This window comes from Pipistrellus hanaki, assembly GCF_964339955.1.
Source record: "Pipistrellus hanaki genome assembly, chromosome: 11".
Taxonomy (NCBI): Eukaryota; Metazoa; Chordata; class Mammalia; order Chiroptera; family Vespertilionidae; genus Pipistrellus; species Pipistrellus hanaki.
This window is the reverse complement of record NC_140513.1, coordinates 18,767,922-18,789,367: the sequence shown is the minus strand read 5'-3', so window position 1 is coordinate 18,789,367 and position 21,446 is coordinate 18,767,922. Positions and strand designations below refer to the sequence as shown.

At 51.9% G+C, this 21,446-nt stretch overlaps 1 protein-coding gene across 15 annotated transcripts in view; it reads left to right on the top strand.

The window, feature by feature from the left end:
• The window catches only part of ZNF462 (zinc finger protein 462), a 138,082-nt gene that overhangs the window by 47,042 nt on the left and 69,594 nt on the right, over positions 1-21,446 (top strand). For 11 of the 15 annotated variants that reach the window (XR_014796408.1, XM_084899730.1, XM_084899732.1 and 8 more), the window contains 5 exons: positions 8,428-8,677; positions 9,320-15,051; positions 15,893-16,054; positions 17,582-17,868; positions 20,599-20,717. Coding sequence is in view for 12 of the 15 variants with exons in the window: in XM_084899730.1 (XP_084755856.1) it covers positions 8,458-8,677; positions 9,320-15,051; positions 15,893-16,054; positions 17,582-17,868; positions 20,599-20,717 (6,520 nt within the window). In the remaining 3 variants the exon portion in view is untranslated. The remainder of the gene's footprint in view (positions 1-8,427; positions 8,678-9,319; positions 15,052-15,892; positions 16,055-17,581; positions 17,869-20,598; positions 20,718-21,446) is intronic. The other 4 variants (XR_014796409.1, XR_014796410.1, XM_084899723.1 and 1 more) reach the window with 4 other exon arrangements.

Here is a 21,446-nt window from a genome sequence, read left to right as displayed (position 1 = left end):
GATGGGGAGAAAATGACCATCTCCTTGGGGAGGAAGAATTATCAATGTGGTCATGATCTCTACACCATTGCAGTCCTTCTGGTCTGCTTCGGGCTTTATCTGATCGGGAGCCATGGTTTGGAGAGGGACAGACAGACCCAGGTACTAGGCTCGAGTAATCAGTTTTATCAGATACAAAAATGTAGATTGGAAAGGTCATTGCATTGCTTGGACCAGGGCCTTGAGTGCCACTGATAAAGGCAGAAGTGGGAGGGAGAGTTCTCATCTAAAGGAAGTGACGTGTCTGACTTCTCTGAGCAAACCAAGAGCCTAGAAGGTGGTGAGCCAGCCTCAGAGGAATGGGATCGGGACAGTTGTGGGCTTTTCCCCAAATGAAAAGAGTTGTAACCAAACTTCCTTATACTGTCCACATTGCCCACCATGCATCCTTTGGGGCCCTTTTCCCCCTCCCTCTGAATGCTAACTGAGATAAGGTATGTTGTTAAAATGGTTTCTGGATTCGTTCACTGACAATGTAGAATTGAAACCTTTTGTGCCAGAAACGGCTCTATGGCCAAGGCTTGAGGTCTGCCAGGCGTCTCAAACCCACAGAAGAGGGACCCCGTGCGCGGCGTAGTCTTTCGTGGCGTGGCAAATGCCTTGTACCGCAGCTTCTGCTTAGTCTGCGTCTTAATCAGTTCTGTAATGAAGACCCAGCAGCGTATCTGCAACTTCCCTTTAATTTTACAATTTTTATAATGAGAGTTCTTGTAGTGTGAAAAGTGTCTGTAGAAACCCAGCCAGCACTCGCAAGAGTCTAGGAAAGGAGCACCGTTGATTTTCTGCCTCTGCTGTGCGGGTGAGGGTTGGGCCAGGAGGAGAGAAATCCGTTTTCTCTGGCTCTAAAGGCGAGGGCGAGAATGGTTTCGGCGTTTCCAAGGAACTTCCCGATGGGACCATGCCATTTCAGAGAATTCGGTCAACATCAAGAGTGGGTTTCCGCCATTGGAAAGAATGAGACGAGCTGGGATCTCGTTGGTCATGGTTGTCTTTTGAGAATTTTAGTGCAAGGGAAGGCGTTTTGTTTTGTTTCTCCGGGAGAATACTGCCAGGGCCCTTCTCAGAATGAGAGTTATCTGGTGCACTGAAGGTCCATTCCCCTTCACAGACAATGAAGCCTGAAGCTGCTGAGATACCACCCTGCTTCCTCCCTTTCTTTCCCAGTCCCTTCTCTCCTCTTTTATCTCCTCGTTCGAATCACACGCTTCCTTTTCTAAGGACAGGGGAGCTGGCAGACTGCCTGTTGGCTTGTTGGCCTCAGTTAGCCTTATATCATTGCAAAGGAATGCGTGAATTATCCAGAAGGTATGTACTATCTCTTTCTGTATTAGACACTCACTTTCATAACAGGTCACTCAGCCCGAATCACCGCTTATTTACATACCTGGCATTTTTGTAGTCGCTTGGATTACATCCCTAGGTGCTCATCCATTTTAACGATGATCTCAAAGGTATCTGTTAATGAAATATTACTCCAGTGTGCTCTGTCATACTTGAAAACTTTACGCAGGAGAACAAAGCTAAAATAGATGACCTGAAGACTAGCTTTCTTGGCTGCCAGAAGGTTGACTGGGTTATTAATCCGCAGATTGCCTGCTTCAGACTTTGCATTTCATGTACAAGGTTCCACACACAGATGGACCAGGCCGGCCACGTAGTAGCACAGAGACCACATGCATTGGCGGGACTTAAGGTCTCATGGCATTTCTCTGCTTCTATGTAAATTCAGCCTCCTATTGGGGGTTACATATGTGGTTGCAAATTAATTCTTTCTCTTCTGAAAATTTGGTTTTGAAGAACAGCTGTGTCTCCCTTCTGAATTCCTTAATTATTTATCCTCCCTGATATGTTAAACCTTTCATTAGTGTGGTGATTGCCAAGAGTACACAGAACTGCTTAGATCATGTAGCAAACAGTATAAACATTTGATAGGACATTTGAAGACACCACATGGTGAGCTGGGATCTATAGTAGTACCAAATGCTGTGAGATCGATGGAGGTAGCTTGTTTTGGATGTTCTTTGTTGGTTTATTTTGCCAGCAGATCTCCTCTATTAATTTGGAGTGCACATGCTCATATCTGAGTTCAAATTAAATTTTTTAAAAAATTACATATAGCCGGGACCGGTTTGGCTCAGTGGATAGAGCATCGGCCTGGGGACTGCAAGGTCCCGGGTTTGATTCCGGTCAAGGGCATGTACCTTGGTTGCGGGCGCATCCCCAGTAGGGGGTGTGCATGAGGCAGCTGATCGATGATTCTCTCTCATCGATGTTTCTAACTCTCTATCCCTCTCTCTTCCTCTCTGTGAAAAATCAATAAAAAATATATTAAAAAAAATTACATATATATGTATTATATGAGAGCTAGCGAGCGAGCAAGATACTATATTTGCATTGTAAAATATCAGGACTCCCACTTTGACCATGATGATAAGTGATATCGAACAGTGGTCGCTAACCTTTCAGACCTCACGGACCACCGGTGGTCATGGCGACCACTGATATAGAACACCCCTTGTTGCTAAGAGTAACAACCCAACAGTCACCCCTCCCCCATTTTCCACCCTATGCATGAAAATTCCTCCCAAACCATGGCCCTGAGGGGTTTGCAAATAGAAACATTAACCTCCCCACACACCCCACAGCTCTTTGACCTCTTCCTGTCAACAGTTTCTGATCTGCCAAAACTGGTTTGGCTCAGTGGATAGAGCGTCAGCCTGGGGACTGGAAGATCTCAGGTTTGATTCCTGTCAGGGGCATGTACGTTGGTTGTGGACACATCCCCGGTGGGGGGTATGCAGGAGGCAGCTGATCGATGTTTCTCTCTCATCAATGTTTCTAACTGTATATCTCTCCAACTCTCTCCTCCTCTCTGTAAGAAATCAATAAAATATATATATTTTTTAAAAACAGTTTCTGATCTGCAAAAACATTTGTAGGAAGATCTTTAAGCTCGATATTTCTGTTTTTCTAGCTGAGCTATTCCAAAATGTATGTATCCTACTACCTGTCCTTGGGTAATTGTTTCTTCCACTGGTAGGACAGGAAAGTAAGAATGGCACAGACAACAGGTGCTAAAACTAAAGCCCTTGATTAGAATTGGGATTCGAGAGAGCCAGGGAGCTCGCTGTCTTAAATGGAACTAAGTTTCTGGAGTGGACAGAGGAAAAGCACCTGATGGCGTTTCTGGTTCTGGTCCTCCAAGGCTCTGAAGGTTATAATTAGTTGCCGCTGAGTCCCTGTGGTGGGGGTGCTTCACAGCTTTATTTCCGGTCTGCAGTCCTACTGTCAGAGGACAGGTTAGATCCAGGCAAGGCCTGCGTGTTTAATTTGGGCCCCACCCGGGGACAATTGGGATTTTGACTTAAAGACTGCTCCTGGGCCATGCAGACTTAAAGAACAGTGCCAGAACTCTGTGAACCGTCAGGGCACCTCCCCCACCTCCAGTTACTCCTGGGCAGTGGGTTGTCCCCTTTCACCTTCACAGGAAGACAGCGGAGGCCTGGTGGATCCCAGGAGTTCTGTGCACAGAGTGTGTGGGCAGACGGTACATATTCACTGTACCCTTAAGGTGTTCTTAAGGTGGAGGAAGAGTGGCCTGTTCCCATAACTCCCCTTCCCCCATTCTCATGCGTGTATTCCAGAGCTTTAACAAAACCTTTGGATTTGCTTGAAATGTGACTTGAAGAGTTTGTCAAATATGGAGAATAGGATTTGGGGTTACCCATCAAAACCCCACATTTTGATGTCTTTTTGTTGATAATTTTTTACCTTTACCTCTTTCTTCTTCTTCCTCTTCTTAAAGAATACCCTTCAGCATTTCATGTAATCCTGGTTTGTTGCTGATGAACTCATTTAACTTTTTCTTGTCTGTGAAGCTCTTTATCTGACCTTCAATTCTGAATGATAGCTTTGCTGGGTAGAGTAATCTTGGTTGTAGGCAACAAGTGAATCTAAAAATCAAGAGAATAAAAAAAAAAAAAATCTGAAGAACAAAATGGACTGGTGAATATAATAGAATCAGGGACATAGAAAGGGATTGGACTAACAATTCACAGCGGGAAAGGGGTTTGAAGGGTGCTGGAAGAGATGGACAAAATCTTACACCTATGGATGAAGACAGTGGCAGGGGTAAAGGCGTGGGGTGGGGTTGGGAATCAGGTGGAGGGGAGTTATGGGGGTGAGGGGGAGGAGAGGAACACCTGTAATAATCTGAACAATAAAGATTTATTATTTTTTAAAAATAAAAATAAAAACAAAACCCACATTTTGAACTCGCAAAACTATAAATGTGAATTGAACGAATCAACAGCTGATAGATAATAAGAACTGGCGAGTAATGAGTAATCGGATGGCCTAGGGCCGTGGTCAGCAAACTGCAGCTCATGAGCCACATGTGGCTCTTTGGCCCCTTGAGTGTGGCTCTTCCACAAAATACCACAGCCTGGGCCAGTCTATTTTGAAGAAGTGGTGTTAGAAGAAGTTTAAGTTTAAAAATCTTGGCTCTCAAAAGAAACTTCAATCGTTGTACTGTTGATATTTGGCTCTGTTAACTAATGAGTTTGCGAACCACTGGTCTAGGGCTTCCAGGTTAGGAGGACCTAGCACATTCGTGTGAGGTTATGAGAAAATGAATCCATAGTCACCTAGCCCGGTGTCCTCATGGGTGGTGCTCAGAGTCTAGTCCCCTGATAGAAATACTGTATGAGGAATAGGAGACATAAGGAGTGGGAAGGGTGCTTGTTCGATTTGTAGATTCATCTCATTGTCTTTTGAAATAACCTTTCTTTTTAGTTAATTTAGAAGCTTCTTCTGCCTTTGATTTTGCTGATTTGGTCAGTGAGGGGGAAAAACTATGGCTAATCTCATTATCACAGTATTTTTTAAATGAAGTAAGTAGATGTGAGATCAAGGCTTTTGATTTTTAAACCCCACTTTCGTAGCAGATCAGCCTAGATTTCGCCTTTTTAGGGTTGTTGCTCTTTCTGGGTTGTTGGAACAGTCCATTTCGCAAAACCTGTTTCTCATCTCTCTCCTTGTTGTTGGTTTCTCAGAGGATTACCATCTGCTGCAAAAACATCCTCTGGTTGATAGATATGGCCGTCCTTGGGTCCAGTTTTCATTTTCTCTCCCTTCCCTAAACCCCTTCCCCTTCCACCTCCTCCTCTGCCTTCTCAGCACATGGGCACCTCCTCGGTCTCACAAACATCAAGTTTTCTGTTTTCTTTGATTGTTCGGGCCATGCTGGCAATTTCTGTTTCCTTCTGTCGGTGCGCGTCTTCAGGAGAAATGTGTACACAAAGACAAAATGGCTTTCAAAGGAGGCAACATCCTCATTTCTGTACTTGGTGCAGACATCAAATTGAAGGCCACTCAGCTGTCCCCGACGCTGGTTCTCTCTCGGCAGCCTGGAGATTAACCTCCTCCAAGGCTCTGAGCTATTTTTGAGGTGGAGGCTTGCAACAACATTAAAGCTAGAACCCATTAGGAAATCACTTTCATCATCTCTTCTTTTTTTTCTAAATCAGTGGCTTTTTTTTTTTTTTTTTTCTGATCTCCTAACCCTTTAATCTCCTTTGTAGCAGAACAAGGAGACTGTTGGTTTGTGTTTGCATCCGGTGAAGTTAGAATCCTTAGCAGCCTCGGAAGAGCCCGAGGTGTTTGTGGGCTGCACGGAGAGATGGGTTTTGTCTCTGGGTGGACGCCTTCACGCCGAAGGTGCCCCACTCTCCTTGTGCAGAACCATCATTTGTGTTGATGTCGCTCAAAACCGGGCTCCAACTTCCCCAAAAGACTCGCAGCAGAAAGGCTTTTGTTGCATTATTTCTAAAGGCTTGAAGTTTCGAAGGGGAAGAGATTTTGTTTTCCTCCCTGCTACACAATGGAGCTTTCAGAGAACCTCTTTTAAAAGGAATAGCTACAGCCTTTGTGTGGAAGGGTGTGTCTGCTGGCAGGGTCTGCTGAGGCAGACAGACTGGCTGGTGATTAACAAAGGTCATTAGACTTTGGAATCTGGCAGGCAGCATCGGATGGTATGTCTTCTGCGTGTGTGGAAGGACGACTCCCAAGAAGCCAAGGCATTCTGGAGGTTCTGCCACCCCGCGCCCTCCCTCCCCCCAATCCTGCTGGAGCGTAGGGTCTGGTCCAGGGTCGCCCTGTAAGAACCAGTGCTCTGCTGGGACTGAGGGACAAGCCTATCAATCATGGGATCACAGGACCTTCGGAAGTCTTGGTGCATGACCTGTGAGGAAGAGAGAGAGGTGCAGAGCTTTTTGGGGAAAGGAATGAAAACAGTTCGTTCTTTGTTGGGAGGAGAAGAGCCCAGGAGGAGCCCTGGCTCTGCTCTTGGAGGCTCCTTGCAGATCGTCAGCCCAGAGAATCCATGTTGTGCTCGGAGCTAAAATGGCTGCGCTGAAGCTCAGGACGAGGGCAGCTCAGCCAGTCTTCGGGCTCCAGTGACGCAGGGCTCCTATCTCTTCAAAGTGTGATAAACACATTCGGCAGAGCTGTGGCTTGTTTGGCTGAGATGAAAGGACTAAGCTTGGGGGATGGGGAGTGCACACTGGATGATCTGCTTTCTTTCTTTTCTTTTTTTTTTTTTTCTCTCCCCCTTCCCTATGAAGTGTTCTAAATGCAGGAGTCGTCTGCACCATGGAAAAATTTGTTTTCAGGTCTAATGGACTGTGCGAGAGGAGTGGGGTGGGGCCCGGGTGGCTGCTGTAATCCGATCCAGAGCTGATAGCAACCCTCTTCCACACGGTTTGGGTTGGTGCTTCGACCTAAAAGCTTGTGTATCTGGAATATTGAGACTTGGTTAGCTGAAAAGACTCTGGTTCAATGTTTCTTGAAAAAAAGGATAGATTGCCCCCGGGGAGAGAAGAGGAGGTGAATGTCTGCACCTCGCTCTGCAAGCCCTGTCTGTCCGGAGCTGGACTTGCCAGGAGCTATTTTAGTAGGCTATCCGGCAGGAGCATGCCTTCATGGAAAATCCTCCCTCATTGGCCGCTTCTACCACATGGACATACTGCTAGACTTTGTTCTCTCCCGCAGGCATAAGGTATCTTCTCCCATGGAAGTAGAGAAAGTCGCTGCACAATAAAGGCGTGGAGAGATTTGTTTGTTTTCAGGCATGTGGTTCTAGATTGCAATGACTCAGCCAAGTTTGGGGTGAGTGAGCTCCATGAACTAGCTCACTCATTCAGGTACCTGTTGGTTATCTCCACTCAGAATATATGTTGCGATAGGAAGAAGGTCTGTACCTTCTGCATTTTTAACTTCTTACTGACGGGATTGTCCATTGAGTTAGTGGGAAGCTGTCTCTATATTTATATCCCATTTTTTTAAATAGCAGAAGGAAGGTAGCTGGGCAAGATTTTAAAATTATTCTACCTCAGGTCCATAGCCTGTGTGGGCGTGTGTGTGTGTGTGTGTGTGTCTTCAAATGTACACTTCCCATTTGTAAAGGAGAGAAATAGGAAAAGATTGTAAAAAGTCATGACTCAGAAGCCCCTCTTCAAGACTGCGAATTTCTGTCTGTTGCCTTCATTAAATTGAGGTACCAAGGTGCAAACTTTAAACAAGAAGCTGGATTGTCATCTTAAACTTAGTTGTTTGAGAACCTCATGAGAAATATTTTATGATCTAATTAGATTGGAGAAGCTGTTAAGTTATAATTGGTGGGTAGTAAAAAGCAAATAACCATTTAGCTCAATAAAAAAAAAAAAAAGCCAACTAAAGTGTTCAAGGAAGGAAGGAAAGAGGTGTATCCCAAAATTAGTTAAGATATTAAATTAAAATAATAAAATTATTTTTTAAATTTTTATTTCTTAAAATTATTAAGGTTAAAATAATAAAAGTACAATAAAAGCCCTCTTTACCACCACTTTGAGAGTCCATACTGTTTCATAATGCAGTGGTAAAACACCAGTGTTATGATACTAAAACGGCAAATGGAGATTGAAATTTTCTCTTTTCCTCTGAATGGGCAGCCTCTATTTCAAAAAAGAAAATGGGTCCAAGCTGGAACCACAATCAGAATGAACTTACCTAGAAATTTGAATTTGATCAAGATATTCAGAAACTACTCAAACTTTGGAAGTTTCTTTGAGAAATGGTATTTGAAGATATATCAAACCAATAAAAGTTTATCTGGGTGTTTTTGTGGGTCTCTCCCCTCCCCTTTCCCCCCTTCTTTGAAGTTATGAAGTCAAGGCCATCATCCCTGTTAGGTCTGATTGCCTTCCTTTGGCCAGTGTTCCAACCGGTAGAGCTTAGTGATCAAAATCTGCTGAATATTAGACTTTTCTCCAGTAATGGGTTTAGCCCTGTCGACCCGGCGTGCGCATGTCCTGCCCTCCTTAAGATGTCTCGTTGTGACCTCTGCCACAGGTCCCTGATGTGAGAGGGTAGACCCCGATCATGGAGGTGCTTCAGTGCGATGGCTGTGACTTCAGAGCCCCGTCCTACGAAGATCTCAAGGCGCACATCCAGGATGTCCACACGGCGTTCCTGCAGCCCACTGATGTCGCCGAAGACAACGCGAATGAGCCACGATCCGGGTCCATGAATGCCAGTAATCAGACGGAGGTGGAGTTCTCGTCTATAAAGGATGAATTTGGGATCGCAGAGGATTTATCAGGTAAATCGAGACTAACCTCGGCCTGCCTGATATATTTCAGTGCTCTCGTGTATTTTGAGCCAGTGGCCTTGGTTCTTGATACTTGGGCCTCTGCTCCGAAGAGCTTCTGGCTCTTTTGAGCCCTTTTTGTGGTTTGGGCATCGGGTTTCGATTCTTGAGTTCCTAGGTTTTTGTCCTCTCGGCTTCCTCCTGACTCTTAGTTTCCTTTCCATTTGGAAAACAAGATAGTCTCTCTGAAAGTTCTCGGATGGAGATTGCAGTTGGTGAAACTCGTGCTTTCATAGCTATGAAGGATAACTGAAAAGAAACATGGACTTACGTGATTGGATCTTTTTTAACCTATTTTATTCAGTTTTTTCTTTTTTTTTCTTTTTTTAAAATATATTTTATTGATTTTTTTTTTTTACGGAGAGGAAGTGAGAGGGATAGAGAGTTAGAAACATCGATCAGCTGCCTCCTCCACGCCCCCTCCTGGGCCCGCAACCAAGGTACATACCCTTGACCAGAATCGAACCCGGAACCCTTCAGTCCGCAGGCCGACGCTCTATTCACTGAGCCAAACTGGTTTCGGCATAATTAAATTTCTTAATTCTCCCTTGCTTTGCTTTTCTTGTCCCACTCACCCGTATGTTTTCTCTTCAGGTCAAAATGCAACCGCATTGGGGACCGGAGGTTACTATGGCCACAGTCCAGGATATTACGGTCAGCACGTCACCCCTAGTCCCAAACCAACGAGCAAGTTTTTCCAATGCAAGTTCTGCATACGCTACTTCAGGTCCAAAAACCTCCTCATCGAACACACGAGGAAGGTCCACGGGGCGCAGGCTGAAGGGAGTTCGGCGGGACCCCCCCTTCCGGGGTCCATAAACTACAACATCATGATGCACGAGGGGTTTGGAAAGGTCTTCTCCTGCCAGTTTTGCACGTACAAGTCACCACGGAGGGCGAGGATCATGAAGCACCAGAAGATGTATCACAAAAACAGCTTGAAGGAGATCGCCGCTCTCCCTCCCGCCCCTGTCCCTATGCCCGACCCCATGATCCCGCCCGTGTCCCTGCAGGACCCTTGCAAGGAGCTGCCCGCCGAGGTGGTGGAGCGCAGCATCCTGGAGTCCATGGTCAAGCCCCTGACCAAGTCCCGGGGCAACTTCTGCTGTGAGTGGTGCAGCTACCAGACGCCGCGCCGGGAACGGTGGTGCGACCACATGATGAAGAAGCACCGCAGCATGGTCAAGGTCCTCTCCAACCTCAGACAGGACGGGACGGGTCTCCCCGACCTGCCCAAGAACGAGCCCAGCCCCACGTCCAACTCCTCCACCTACCTGTCCATGAACGCTGCCAGCCGGGAGGTGCCCAACGCCAGTGTCCCCAGCTTCAGGGGCTCCGTCAGCAACTCCATCCTGAGGCCCAACTCCTCGTCCGCCTCCAAGTACTCACCCCTGTCCTACCCGCCGATGAAGCCAAAGTCACCTCACAACTCGGGCCTCGTTAACCTGGCGGACAGGTCCCGCTACGGGATGGCCGACATGACGAATTCCCCCGCCGACCTGGAGACGAACAGCATGCTGAATGACTCTAGTTCCGAGGAAGAGCTCAACGAGCTGGACAGCGAGAACGGCCTCAACGCCATGGACCACCAGGCGTCGGGCCTGTCCGCCGAGCAGCTCATGGGCTCCGACGGCCACAAGTTGCTGGAGACCAAGGGGATCCCCTTCCGGAGGTTCATGAACAGGTTCCAGTGCCCCTTCTGCCCTTTCCTCACCATGCACCGCCGCAGCATCTCCCGGCACATAGAGAACATCCACCTGTCCGGCAAGACGGCGGTGTACAAATGTGACGAGTGTCCGTTTACTTGCAAGAGCTCGCTCAAGCTGGGGGCCCACAAACAGTGTCACACGGGTACGACGTCCGACTGGGATGCCTTGAACTCCCAGAGCGAGAGCATCGCCTCCTCCGTGAACGAAGGGGTCGTGTCGTACGAGAGCCCGAGCATCAACGGCAGGAAGTCGGGAGTCATGCTGGACTCCCTGCAGCAGCAGCAGCCACCGCCGCCCCCGCTGCCGCCACCACCGCCGCCTCCATCGCAGCCTCAGCAGCTGCCGCCGCCGCATCAGCTGCCCCCCCAGCCCCAGCCCCCGCCGCCGCCACAGCCCCCCGTGCCAGCCCCGCCCCTGCACCCGTACAAGTGCACCATGTGTAACTACTCCACCACCACCCTGAAAGGGCTACGCGTCCATCAGCAGCACAAGCACTCCTTCTGCGACAACTTGCCAAAATTCGAGGGGCCGCCCCCCGGCCTCCCGTTGGAAAGCGAGGCGGACGGCCACCCCTCTTCCAGCAACACTGTGAAGAAAAGCCAGACCTCAATCCTCGGGCTGTCCTCCAAGAACAACTTCGTGGCCAAGGCCCCCCGGAAGCTGGCCAGCGACTTCCCCCTCGACCTGTCGCCCGTGAAGAAGCGGACGAGGATCGATGAGATCGCGAGCAACCTGCAGAGCAAGATCAACCAGAGCAAGCAGCTGGAGGACGCTGTGATCAACGTCGAGGACGACGAGGAGGAGATGGAGGAAGACCACGAGGTGGAGATCGAGGTGGAGCTGGACCGGGAGGAGGAGCCGCCGGAGCCCCCGGTCCTGGAGGTGCCCCCGCCCTTCGCCGCGCAGCCCATCTGGGTGCGGGATGCCGGCGGCGAGCCCCAGAAGGAGCCCCCCGGCTTCCGAAGCGTCAGCCACGACTACAGCGCCACCAACGGGGCCGAGATCGAGCTCACGCTCTCAGAGGACGAGGAGGACTACTACGGCTCCTCGGCGAACCTGAAGGATCACCAGCTCCCCGGCACCGCTCTGCTCAACGCCCAGGTCCCCCTGTATGGCCCCGAGCACAACAGTGAGAGCACGGACTTCGGCGACTCCGGGAGGCTCTACTATTGCAAACACTGTGACTTCAACAACAAGTCCGCCCGGAGCGTCAGCACCCACTACCAGCGGATGCACCCGTACATCAAGTTCAGCTTCAGGTACATCCTGGACCCCAACGACCACAGCGCGGTGTACCGGTGCCTGGAGTGCTACATCGACTACACCAACTTCGAGGACCTGCAGCAGCACTATGGGGAGCACCACCCCGAGGCCATGAACGTCCTCAACTTCGACCACTCGGACCTGATCTACCGGTGTCGCTTCTGCTCCTACACGAGCCCCAACGTCCGGAGCCTGATGCCGCACTACCAAAGAATGCACCCCACGGTGAAGATCAACAACGCCATGATCTTCTCCAGCTACGTGGTGGAGCAGCAGGAGGGGCTGAGCGCCGAGTCCCAGACGCTGAGGGAGATCCTCAACTCGGCGCCCAAGACCCTGGCCACGTCCACGCCCGTGGCGGCTCGCGGCGGCGGCGGCGGCGGCCTGGCCTTCGGCAAGGGCACCCCCCCCAAGACCTTTCCTCCAGAATGTGAAAACCAGAAGGACCCCTCCGTGAGCACCGTGGTCGTCTACGACTGCGACGTGTGCTCCTTCGCCAGCCCCAACATGCACTCTGTCCTGGTCCACTACCAGAAGAAGCACCCCGAGGAAAAGGCCTCCTACTTTAGGATCCAGAAAACCATGCGCATGGTGTCTGTGGACAGGGGTGCCGCCCTTGCCCAGTTGTCGTTTGAGGTGGGTGCCCCCATGTCTCCCAAAATGTCCACCATGGGTTCCCCGCCTCCCCCCCCGCCGCCCCCGCCACCAGACCTCAGCACTGAGCTTTACTACTGCAAACACTGCTCCTACAGCAATCGGTCCGTTGTGGGAGTGCTTGTCCACTACCAGAAAAGACACCCCGAGATAAAGGTCACTGCCAAGTACATCAGGCAGGCCCCCCCGACGGCCGCCGTGCTGAGGGGGGCCGAGGGGCCCCAGAGCTCCCCGCGGCCGCCCGCCCCCATGCCGCCCCTGGGCGGCCGCGGCGGGGGCAGCTCGGAGAGAGATGGCCCCCTGGCGGCGGCGGCGGAGACCGAGATGTTCTTCTGCCAGCACTGTGATTACGGGAACCGGACGGTCAAAGGGGTACTCATCCACTACCAGAAGAAGCACCGGGACTTCAAGGCCAACGCCGACGTGATCCGGCAGCACACGGCCACCATCCGGAGCCTCTGCGACCGGAACCAGAGGAAGCCTGCCGCCGCCGCCGCCGCCGGCTGCGTGCTGGCCGCCCCCTCGGGCGCCGCGGAGCGGGACAAGGCGAAGCTGCGCGCCCTCAAGTGCAGGCAGTGCTCCTACACCTCCCCCTACTTCTACGCCCTGAGGAAGCACACCAAGAAGGACCACCCCGCCCTCAAGGCCACGGTCACCTCCATCATGCGGTGGGCCTTCCTGGACGGCTCCATCGAGGCCGGCTACCACTGCGAGTGGTGCATCTACTCACACACGGAGCCCAGCGGCCTGCTCCTGCACTACCAGCGGAGGCACCCCGAGCACTACGTGGACTACACCTACATGGCCACCAAGCTGTGGGCCGGGCCGGACCCCTCCCCGCCCTCCCTCCTGATGCCCGCCGAGGCCAAGACATACCGCTGCCGGGACTGCGTCTTCGAAGCCATCTCCATCTGGGACATCACCAACCACTACCAGGCGTTCCACCCGTGGGCCATGAACGGGGACGAGTCGGTGCTGCTGGACATCATCAAGGAGAAGGACGAGAACCCCCTGCTGCCGTCGGACGACCTGGCGGGCCCCGTGAACTGTGAGGGCGGCCTGCCCGCCCCCCTTGCCGCCGCCGAGCAGGACGCAGAGGGCCCTGAGGACGCCCGCCTCTCCCCCGAGAAGGGGCTCCAGCTCTCCTCGGCCAACCCCGCCATCAGCTCCACGCCGTACCAGTGCACCGTGTGCCAGTCCGAGTACAACAACCTGCACGGCCTGCTGACCCACTACGGCAAGAAGCACCCGGGCATGAAGGTGAAGGCCGCCGACTTCGCCCAGGACGTGGACATCCACCCGGGCGCCGTCTACAAGTGCCGGCACTGCCCCTACATCAACACCCGCATCCACGGCGTCCTCACCCACTACCAGAAGCGGCACCCGGCCGTCAAGGTGACCGCCGAGGACTTCGTGCACGACGTGGAGCAGCCGGCCGACCTGGCCCAGAGCGACGTGGAGGAGACGAGCCGCATCTTCAAGCAGGGCTTCGGCGCCTACCGCTGCAAGCTGTGCCCCTACACGCACGGCACGCTGGAGAAGCTCCGGATCCACTACGAGAAGTACCACAACCAGCCCGAGTTCGACGTCTTCTCCCCGTCGCCCCCCAAGCTGCCGCTGTCCCTCGCCGAGCCTGAGATCACCACCACCACCACCAGTGCCGCTGCCGCCTCCGCCGCCGAGGCGAGCCCCTCCCAGGTCTCCGCTGCCGAGGAGGAGGTGGGGGGCGAGGAGCCCGTGCCCGCCGCGCACTTCTCTACCTCGCACCTGGCCTCGCACACGGTGTTCCGGTGCCAGCTCTGCAAGTACTTCTGCTCCACGCGCAAGGGCATCGCCCGGCACTACCGCATCAAGCACAACAACGTGCGCGCCCAGCCCGAGGGCAAGAACAACCTCTTCAAGTGCGCCCTGTGCTCCTACACCAACCCCATCCGCAAGGGGCTGGCGGCCCACTACCAGAAGCGCCACGACATCGACGCCTACTACACCCACTGCCTGGCCGCCTCCCGCACCATCAGCGACAAGCCCAGCAAGGTCATCATCCCGTCGCCGCCCAAGGACGACTCCCCGCAGCTCAGCGAGGAGCTGCGGCGGGCGGTGGAGAAGAAGAAGTGCTCCCTGTGCTCCTTCCAGTCCTTCAGCAAGAAGGGCATCGTGTCCCACTACATGAAGCGCCACCCGGGGGTGTTCCCCAAGAAGCAGCACGCCAGCAAGCTGGGGGGCTACTTCACGGCCGTGTACGCCGACGAGCCCGAGAAGCCGGCGCCCCCGCCGCCTTTGCTGCCGTCGGAAGAGGAGGAGAGGGGTGGCCCGGAGAGAGCCGCCGAGGTGGAGGGGGGAGGAGGAGGCGGCGAGGCGCAGGAGATGGAGTGGCTGCCGTTCCGCTGCATCAAATGCTTCAAGCTGTCCTTCAGCACGGCCGAGCTGCTGTGCATGCACTACACCGACCACCACAGCCGGGACCTCAAGAGGGACTTCGTCATCCTGGGCAGCGGAGGCGGTGGTCCCCGCCCGCAGGGCGCCGCCTATCAGTGCAAGCACTGCGACAGCAAGCTGCAGAGCACCGCCGAGCTGACCTCGCACTTGAGCGTTCACAACGAGGAATTCCAGAAGCGTGCCAAGCGTCAGGAGAGGAGGAAACAGCTTTTGAGCAAGCAGAAATATGCAGATGGTGCTTTTGCAGATTTCAAACAAGAGAGGGTAAGGATATGTTTTGATTCCCCTTCCCCCAGGAGGCCTCTCGGCGCTGGTGCCCACACGCACGTCTCCGCTGCCAGCCAAGCTGCCACGGGCTTCCTCTAGTGACTTAGCTTGCCAGAGAGCTCAATAAGTCAATTAAACATTTCGAGCTTGATTATCCCCATTCCGTGCTCACTCTTCTCCACGGTCCTGTGCCCCGCCCTCTCGCTCCTCCGGAGGCTCCTCCCCACCCACCCCCTCCCCCGGGGGAGGGTCGGGGCGGTTTCTCCGTGTCTCTCCTCTCTGCCAAGCGGCCCTGTCGGAGGCCCAGGTCCACGGCGACGCCCGCCCTCTTTCCCCGGAGGCCGCCGTGGGCTGGCTCTCGGCCTCAGGAGCGCTTCTCGGCCGTGTCTCGCTCGGGTCCGCAGCGTTGCCACGTGAACCTAACATCTGCAGGAGTAGAATTGAATTGTGTGTGTGTGTGTATGTGTCAAGAAGCTCACTAACGGCGTAGCTATGCAACGTCCTCACCTGCCGTAGTCGAAACGGGTTTGCAGACCAGATCCCCTTGGTGGCCATGACGATGAGGCTTCTCTACACAGGAATCTTCTCTCACAAGTCGTAAATGCATGCGGGTTCCAGAGACTTTGCATAGCAGGCAGTGTGCCACGACTCTGACGAATTCGTTATGTGTTAAAAAAAAAAAAAAAAAAAGTCCTCATTCTCTCTCTCCCTTGGTTTTTTAACCCGCTAATCTGCTTTTAAAAAATAAAATAAAATCTGCTATAGTAAGCTGCAAGAATAAATGCCGGCCGTTGCGGGGGGGCTCCGAGTACTGACGGCTACCACTGTATTTTGCCAGCCTTTTGGTCACTTAGAAGAGGTGCCAAAGATCAAGGAGCGGAAGGTGGTGGGCTACAAGTGTAAATTCTGTGTGGAAGTGCACCCGACGCTCCGGGCCATCTGCAACCACCTGCGGAAGCACGTCCAGTACGGCAGCGTCCCCGCCGTGTCCGCCGTGAAGGTGAGCGCGGAGAGGCCTGGAGGAGCGTTCCCCTGTGTGTGAGCCGTCCGTGCGCGTTACTCATTAACCCCGGGGCTCCGAGCGGCTCCGGGGAGGGCGGCACCGGGGTGTGTGCAGCTGTCGGTCCGCCTTGTTTTGGTTTCTTTGCAGGTTGGACCTCCCTCGTCTTGCGTGTCTCTTGACCCGGTCCAGTTCCGATCCCGTTCCCTTCCACGTGGGTAGTTGGGCGGAAACGGGAGATCTGGGCCTCCGGGCTCGGGAGGCTTTGGGTCGTCCTTCTCTTCTGCGCGTAGCGCCACTAGGTGTTGGCTCTTCATTGTGGCCTGAGCCCCTGAGAGCAATGGAGTGTGTTCTGTTCTGTCCTCTTGGGCTCCTCCCACTGGTCTGGCCTCTCACTGTTCTTTCTCGCCGGGCTGGCAGGTGCAGAGAGCCTGGGAGAAGAATCTGTCTTTACTTCTTATCCTGGGTCCTCGAAGGAGTGGCCGAGACATTAAACCTAAAACGAAAAGCCTTACGTCACAGTTGACCCTGAGAGCCTGTGGCCTGATTTGTCTCCCGCCTGCCCCCTCCCCTGTTACTGACACGTGCCATCCCTCCCCCACCCTCACGCCCCACCCCTTAACCTTTCATAGGCTGCCTATTGCGAGCATCATGGCCAGAATAGATACCTCTGTTTGGATAACCACACCGCCACCCCGGCCTCCCGGGACAGGGCTAGCCTGCCGAGACAGAGAAGTTGGCCCAGGGCTTTGCTCTCCTCTCCTCCCTGGATATGTGACGGTGTATTTGTCGTCAGCCCCGTCTGATCTTGTCCTGCTTTGCCCATGTGGCGTGGAGGCAAATCCTCTGCTCTTCTCCTCTGAAGACTAAAACTGCCTGGCTGCGGGCAGTGCAGGGGCAGCGGTGGTCGGCGCGGTCCCAGCCTCGGACTCCCTCAGGGGAGACAGCGGCTCTTCTCATAATCAGTAATCCAAGGAGCCACCTGGAGACATGAGTGACTTCAGACCAAGCTGCTGCTTAATTTCTTGAATTGATTATTCATCAGCCTTCAGGCAAGGGCTGAAGTCCCCGTCTGCGGGGCGGGCTGAGCATGAGGGACAGAGGGCAGGCTCGCTCCCTTTCCTTGATTTCCCAAGGACACCCGAACGACTCGGCGTGGTATCCCTTCCTTTCCTGTGGCTGCTGTTTGGTTTTCCTCTGAGCCGTAACCCTAACCCTGCTTTATGTCAGTTTTAGGTGAGACCACAATTTTAATTTTCTTTTTTTTAAAAGATGGGTGATAAGTGAGCAAAACTGTCTTCCGTGTGGGAGAACCCCTCTCTCAACTTTTCCCAGGCCCTCGCCCCCTGGGCCTGCAGACATTGCCCTAAAACCAGCACCAATGGCCGGCAGGTTTGCCGTCTCCTCTAGGGGGAGCTGGAGAGGCAGGGAAGGAAACTGTCAGGAAGGGAGAGGAGGAAGGCCCGGACCAGTGGCATGGATATTTATGTTGTCGGTGGGGCCTGTGTGTGTGTGTGGTTCTCTTAGCAGGAGGCTGAGGACCCTGCCCACTTGTTCCTGGATGGACTGGATGCAGCCAAAGATGCAAGTGGCGCCCTGGTGGACCGGGTGGATGGTGAACACTGCTTGCTTGATGGAATGTTGGAGGATGAGACCCGGCCGGGGGGATACCATTGTAGTCAATGTGACCGAGTGCTGATGTCCATGCAGGGGCTGCGTTCTCACGAGAGGAGCCACCTGGCCCTGGCCATGTTCGCCCGCGAGGACAAGTACAGCTGCCAGTATTGCTCCTTTGTCTCCGCGTTCAGGCACAAGTAAGTGCTCAGGGAGAGGTCGCGTGTTACCTGAGGGGAGGGCACCTCACAGAGGGCAGCTACGTGAGGGTGGGACAAGCTCGGAGGAGTCAGCAGGCGCCCCTCGTGGGTCACGCCTGCTGTCTAGTTGGCAGTTACCTTCAACTTGATCTGTCAAATGGGGCTAAGAGCAGGAGTTGGCTTGGTTGATAGAAGATTTGATTAATGCAGGCCTTTTTTTTTTTTTTTAATGACAGTTTTGGAGGTATGGCTCTGATGTACACAAAGAAAGATCAGAGTCTCGATAAGTTTACTGGTACCTAATCATCATTTGAGGAATGAGTTCCATTTGGGAAATGGAGTGACTGGGAAGGTAGAATTAGGACTGTTAACCCATGTGACCAAAGGCTCATTGCTTGATTCAGAGAGGAAGGGAGAGGGGGAGAGAGATAGAAACATTAGTGATGAGAATCATTGATGGGCTGCCTCCTGCACGCCCTCCACTGGGGATGGAGCCTGCAACCCGGGCAAGTGCCCTGACCACGAATCGAACCGTGATCTCCTGGTTCATAGGTCGACACTCAACCACTGAGCCATGTCGACTGGGCGGCATCATTGCTTGATATTTTTTAAAAGACCTTGAAAGGTAGATAAGTTGATGGAGCCCAGAGAGAGGCTTGCAGTTCAGAGTGGTTGAAGAGTGGGAGCTTTCCATCGTTCGTCCCGGCTTAGAAATTGTAAACTTGGAGTTTTTACGGAAGGCTTTTGGGGTGAGGAGAAGAAAGATGGTTCTGAGACGGAACAGCATTTTGCTGCCTTTCCCTGTTGAATGTGCGCCAGAGAGAAATGTTCCGTAATGTGTTCTGCGGTCTTGTATGAAGGTGACTAATTGTAAGACTATGACATGCTGTTTATTTTTATGGTAATTGGAAATAACTGACGGGCTGTTTGCTTCTTTAAACAGACAAAGTGCTAGTTAATGGAGGTGGAAAGGCGGGAGGAGGCAGTGCTTCTGCAGCGTTTGGGATGCTTAAAACTATTATTATTATTCGGAGTCAAATATCTAATCTTTGTTGTCGGACCCAGGCATCAAATTTGTTTAATTCTCATCAATTCCAAAACTATTTTTTTGTTGTTGTTAATCCTCACCCGAGGACATTTTTCCTTTTTTTGGGGGGGGGGGGGGGTGTGTGTAAGGGGGGGGGGTATGGAAGGGAAGGGAAGGGGAGAGACAGAGAGAAACATTGATGTAAGAGAAACATTTTTAAAAAATATATTTTTAATGATTTTTTACAGAGAGGAAGAGAGAGGGATAGAGAGTTAGAAACATCGATGAGAGAGAGTCATCAATCAGCTGCCTCTTGCACACCCCCTACTGGGAATATGCCCGCTACCAAGGTACATGCCCTTGACCGGAATCGAACCCGGGACCTTTCAGTCCGCATGGCCAACGCTCTATCCACTGAGCCAAACTGGTTTCGGCAAGAGAGACATTTTTAAAAATATATTATTTTATTGATTTTTTTATAGAGAGGAAGGGAGGAGGACAGAGAGTTAGAAACATTGATCAGCTGCCTCCTGCATACCCCCTACTCGGGATGTGCCCGCAGTCAAGGTACCTGCCCTTGATTGGAATCGAACCTGGGACCCTTCAGTCCGCAGGCCAATGCTCTATCCACTGAGCCAAATCGGTTTCGGCGTGAGAGAAACATTTTTTTGGTTGCCTCCTCCACGTGCAACCTGACCAGGGCTTGGGATTGAGCCTGCAACCAAGGTACATGCCCTTGACCGAAATCAAACCCGGGACCCTTCAGTCCATGGGTTGACACTGTATCCAGTGAGCCAAACCGGCGAGGGTCCGCAGTACATTACAACAGCATCTGTCACCTAGCAGAACCTCAGGACATCGTTGTGAATAAGCGGGTTTGCCCTTGTGCTCGGCAGTGTCCTGGAGGCTTCGGGGCATGTGAACATGAATGGGACGAGGTCAGTGTTTTACAGGAGTTTAGGGTCTAGCCGGATGCTAAATAAAGCAAGCACACCAACGACTTGCCATAGAAGGCACACTTCTTTAAAAAATGTGTGTCAGTAAAATGCTATGAAGTCTCAAAGAGGGGGAGATGTTAACCTCACTCTGAAAGAATCAGGAAGGTTTTATGGAGTCGGGAGCACTTGAGTCCGGTCTTAAAGTAGGAAGATAAGACCTGAGTGGTTTGGAAAGGGTGTGTGACGTGGGGTAGTGATACACATTAGGGCTTTTCCCACACCTTGCTTGGTGGATGGATTTATTTTCTTTAGAGTAATAATGATGTAATGCTGGGAATGCATATCATTAAATAACATCCTTGTAAGATGCTTCTGGAAGACGGATGTACAGTAGATGTTTGTTGTGCTTGTCAGAGGGATGACCAGCCTCTGGACCATGGGGCTTCCCGTAATCACACCTGCGTGTTTACAAAGGCTTTGGAAACAATCCGCTCATTGCAAGTAGTTCAACACTTTGAAACCCTTCTCTGCTCAAGTGTTATCTCCTCCTTCCTTCAGCTTCCCCTCCTTTTAGAGTAGGTGGCACTCTTGGCCTTTTTTTTTTTTTTTTTTTTTTTTTTTTTTTTTTTAACCATTATCATTGGAAAGTAGCAAAATGACTTGGAACAGCTTAGAAATGGGATTTCTGGAAAAGGGCAATGAGAAAACGTCACACGCAGTTTTTAACCCTGTCTTTTTGTTTCTTCGTTTTTCTCCTACGTCAAGTTTGGATCGCCATATGCAAACCCACCATGGACACCATAAACCATTCCGATGCAAACTCTGCTCCTTCAAGTCCTCCTACAACAGCCGCCTAAAAACACACCTACTCAAAGCTCATGCTGGTGAGTTGACATCGGGGATGGCCACGTCTGCTGCATTTGAAATCCTGTGGTCTTCACTGAGTAAAACTTTAAAAGTCTCCTGTCCCACACATGAGTATAAGTTATTCCTGAGGCGGTTGCACATTTAGTTTTGTTTCAATCGAGTAAAGAAAGACTAAGGAATTGCCTAAAGCCAAAATAATACCAAGCCCGGTGTCACCCATGTCACAGTTGATGCATGCTGACGGTTTTTGCTGGTAAAGAGAAAGTTCTAAACTCCCTTGCCTTTCTAATGGAAATGCAAGAATTGTTCCATCCACTAAGGATAATCCCCAAGTAAAGTAATGTTGTAGTCTTGAGGAAGTTCAAAGGAACACTTAAGAGATCTCAAGACAAGTAGTGAGATTCTTGGGGAGTTGCCTCAGGTACCTTTCCAGATACAAGATAAACAGGGGTTTGGGGTCATGCGTGTCCTGGGGCTGTGTGGGTCTCTATCCCTGTATGGTCCATCTCCCTGTGCTTGCTTCATTGAACAATTTACCTACAGGGCTCTTTACTGAACATGTTACATTCATCCTCATGGCAGGCCTAAAGGGCAGGTTGTCACCCTCCGTTTCAGGTGACTTGCTCAAAGCCATGTGGTTTACTCACTGAACTTGACTCCAGAGCAAGCACATCCCTGTCACTGATGGGATGCTGCCTCCCTTTCTCTTCCCCACCCCCCCCCCCCCCTCTCTCTCTTTCTCCTGC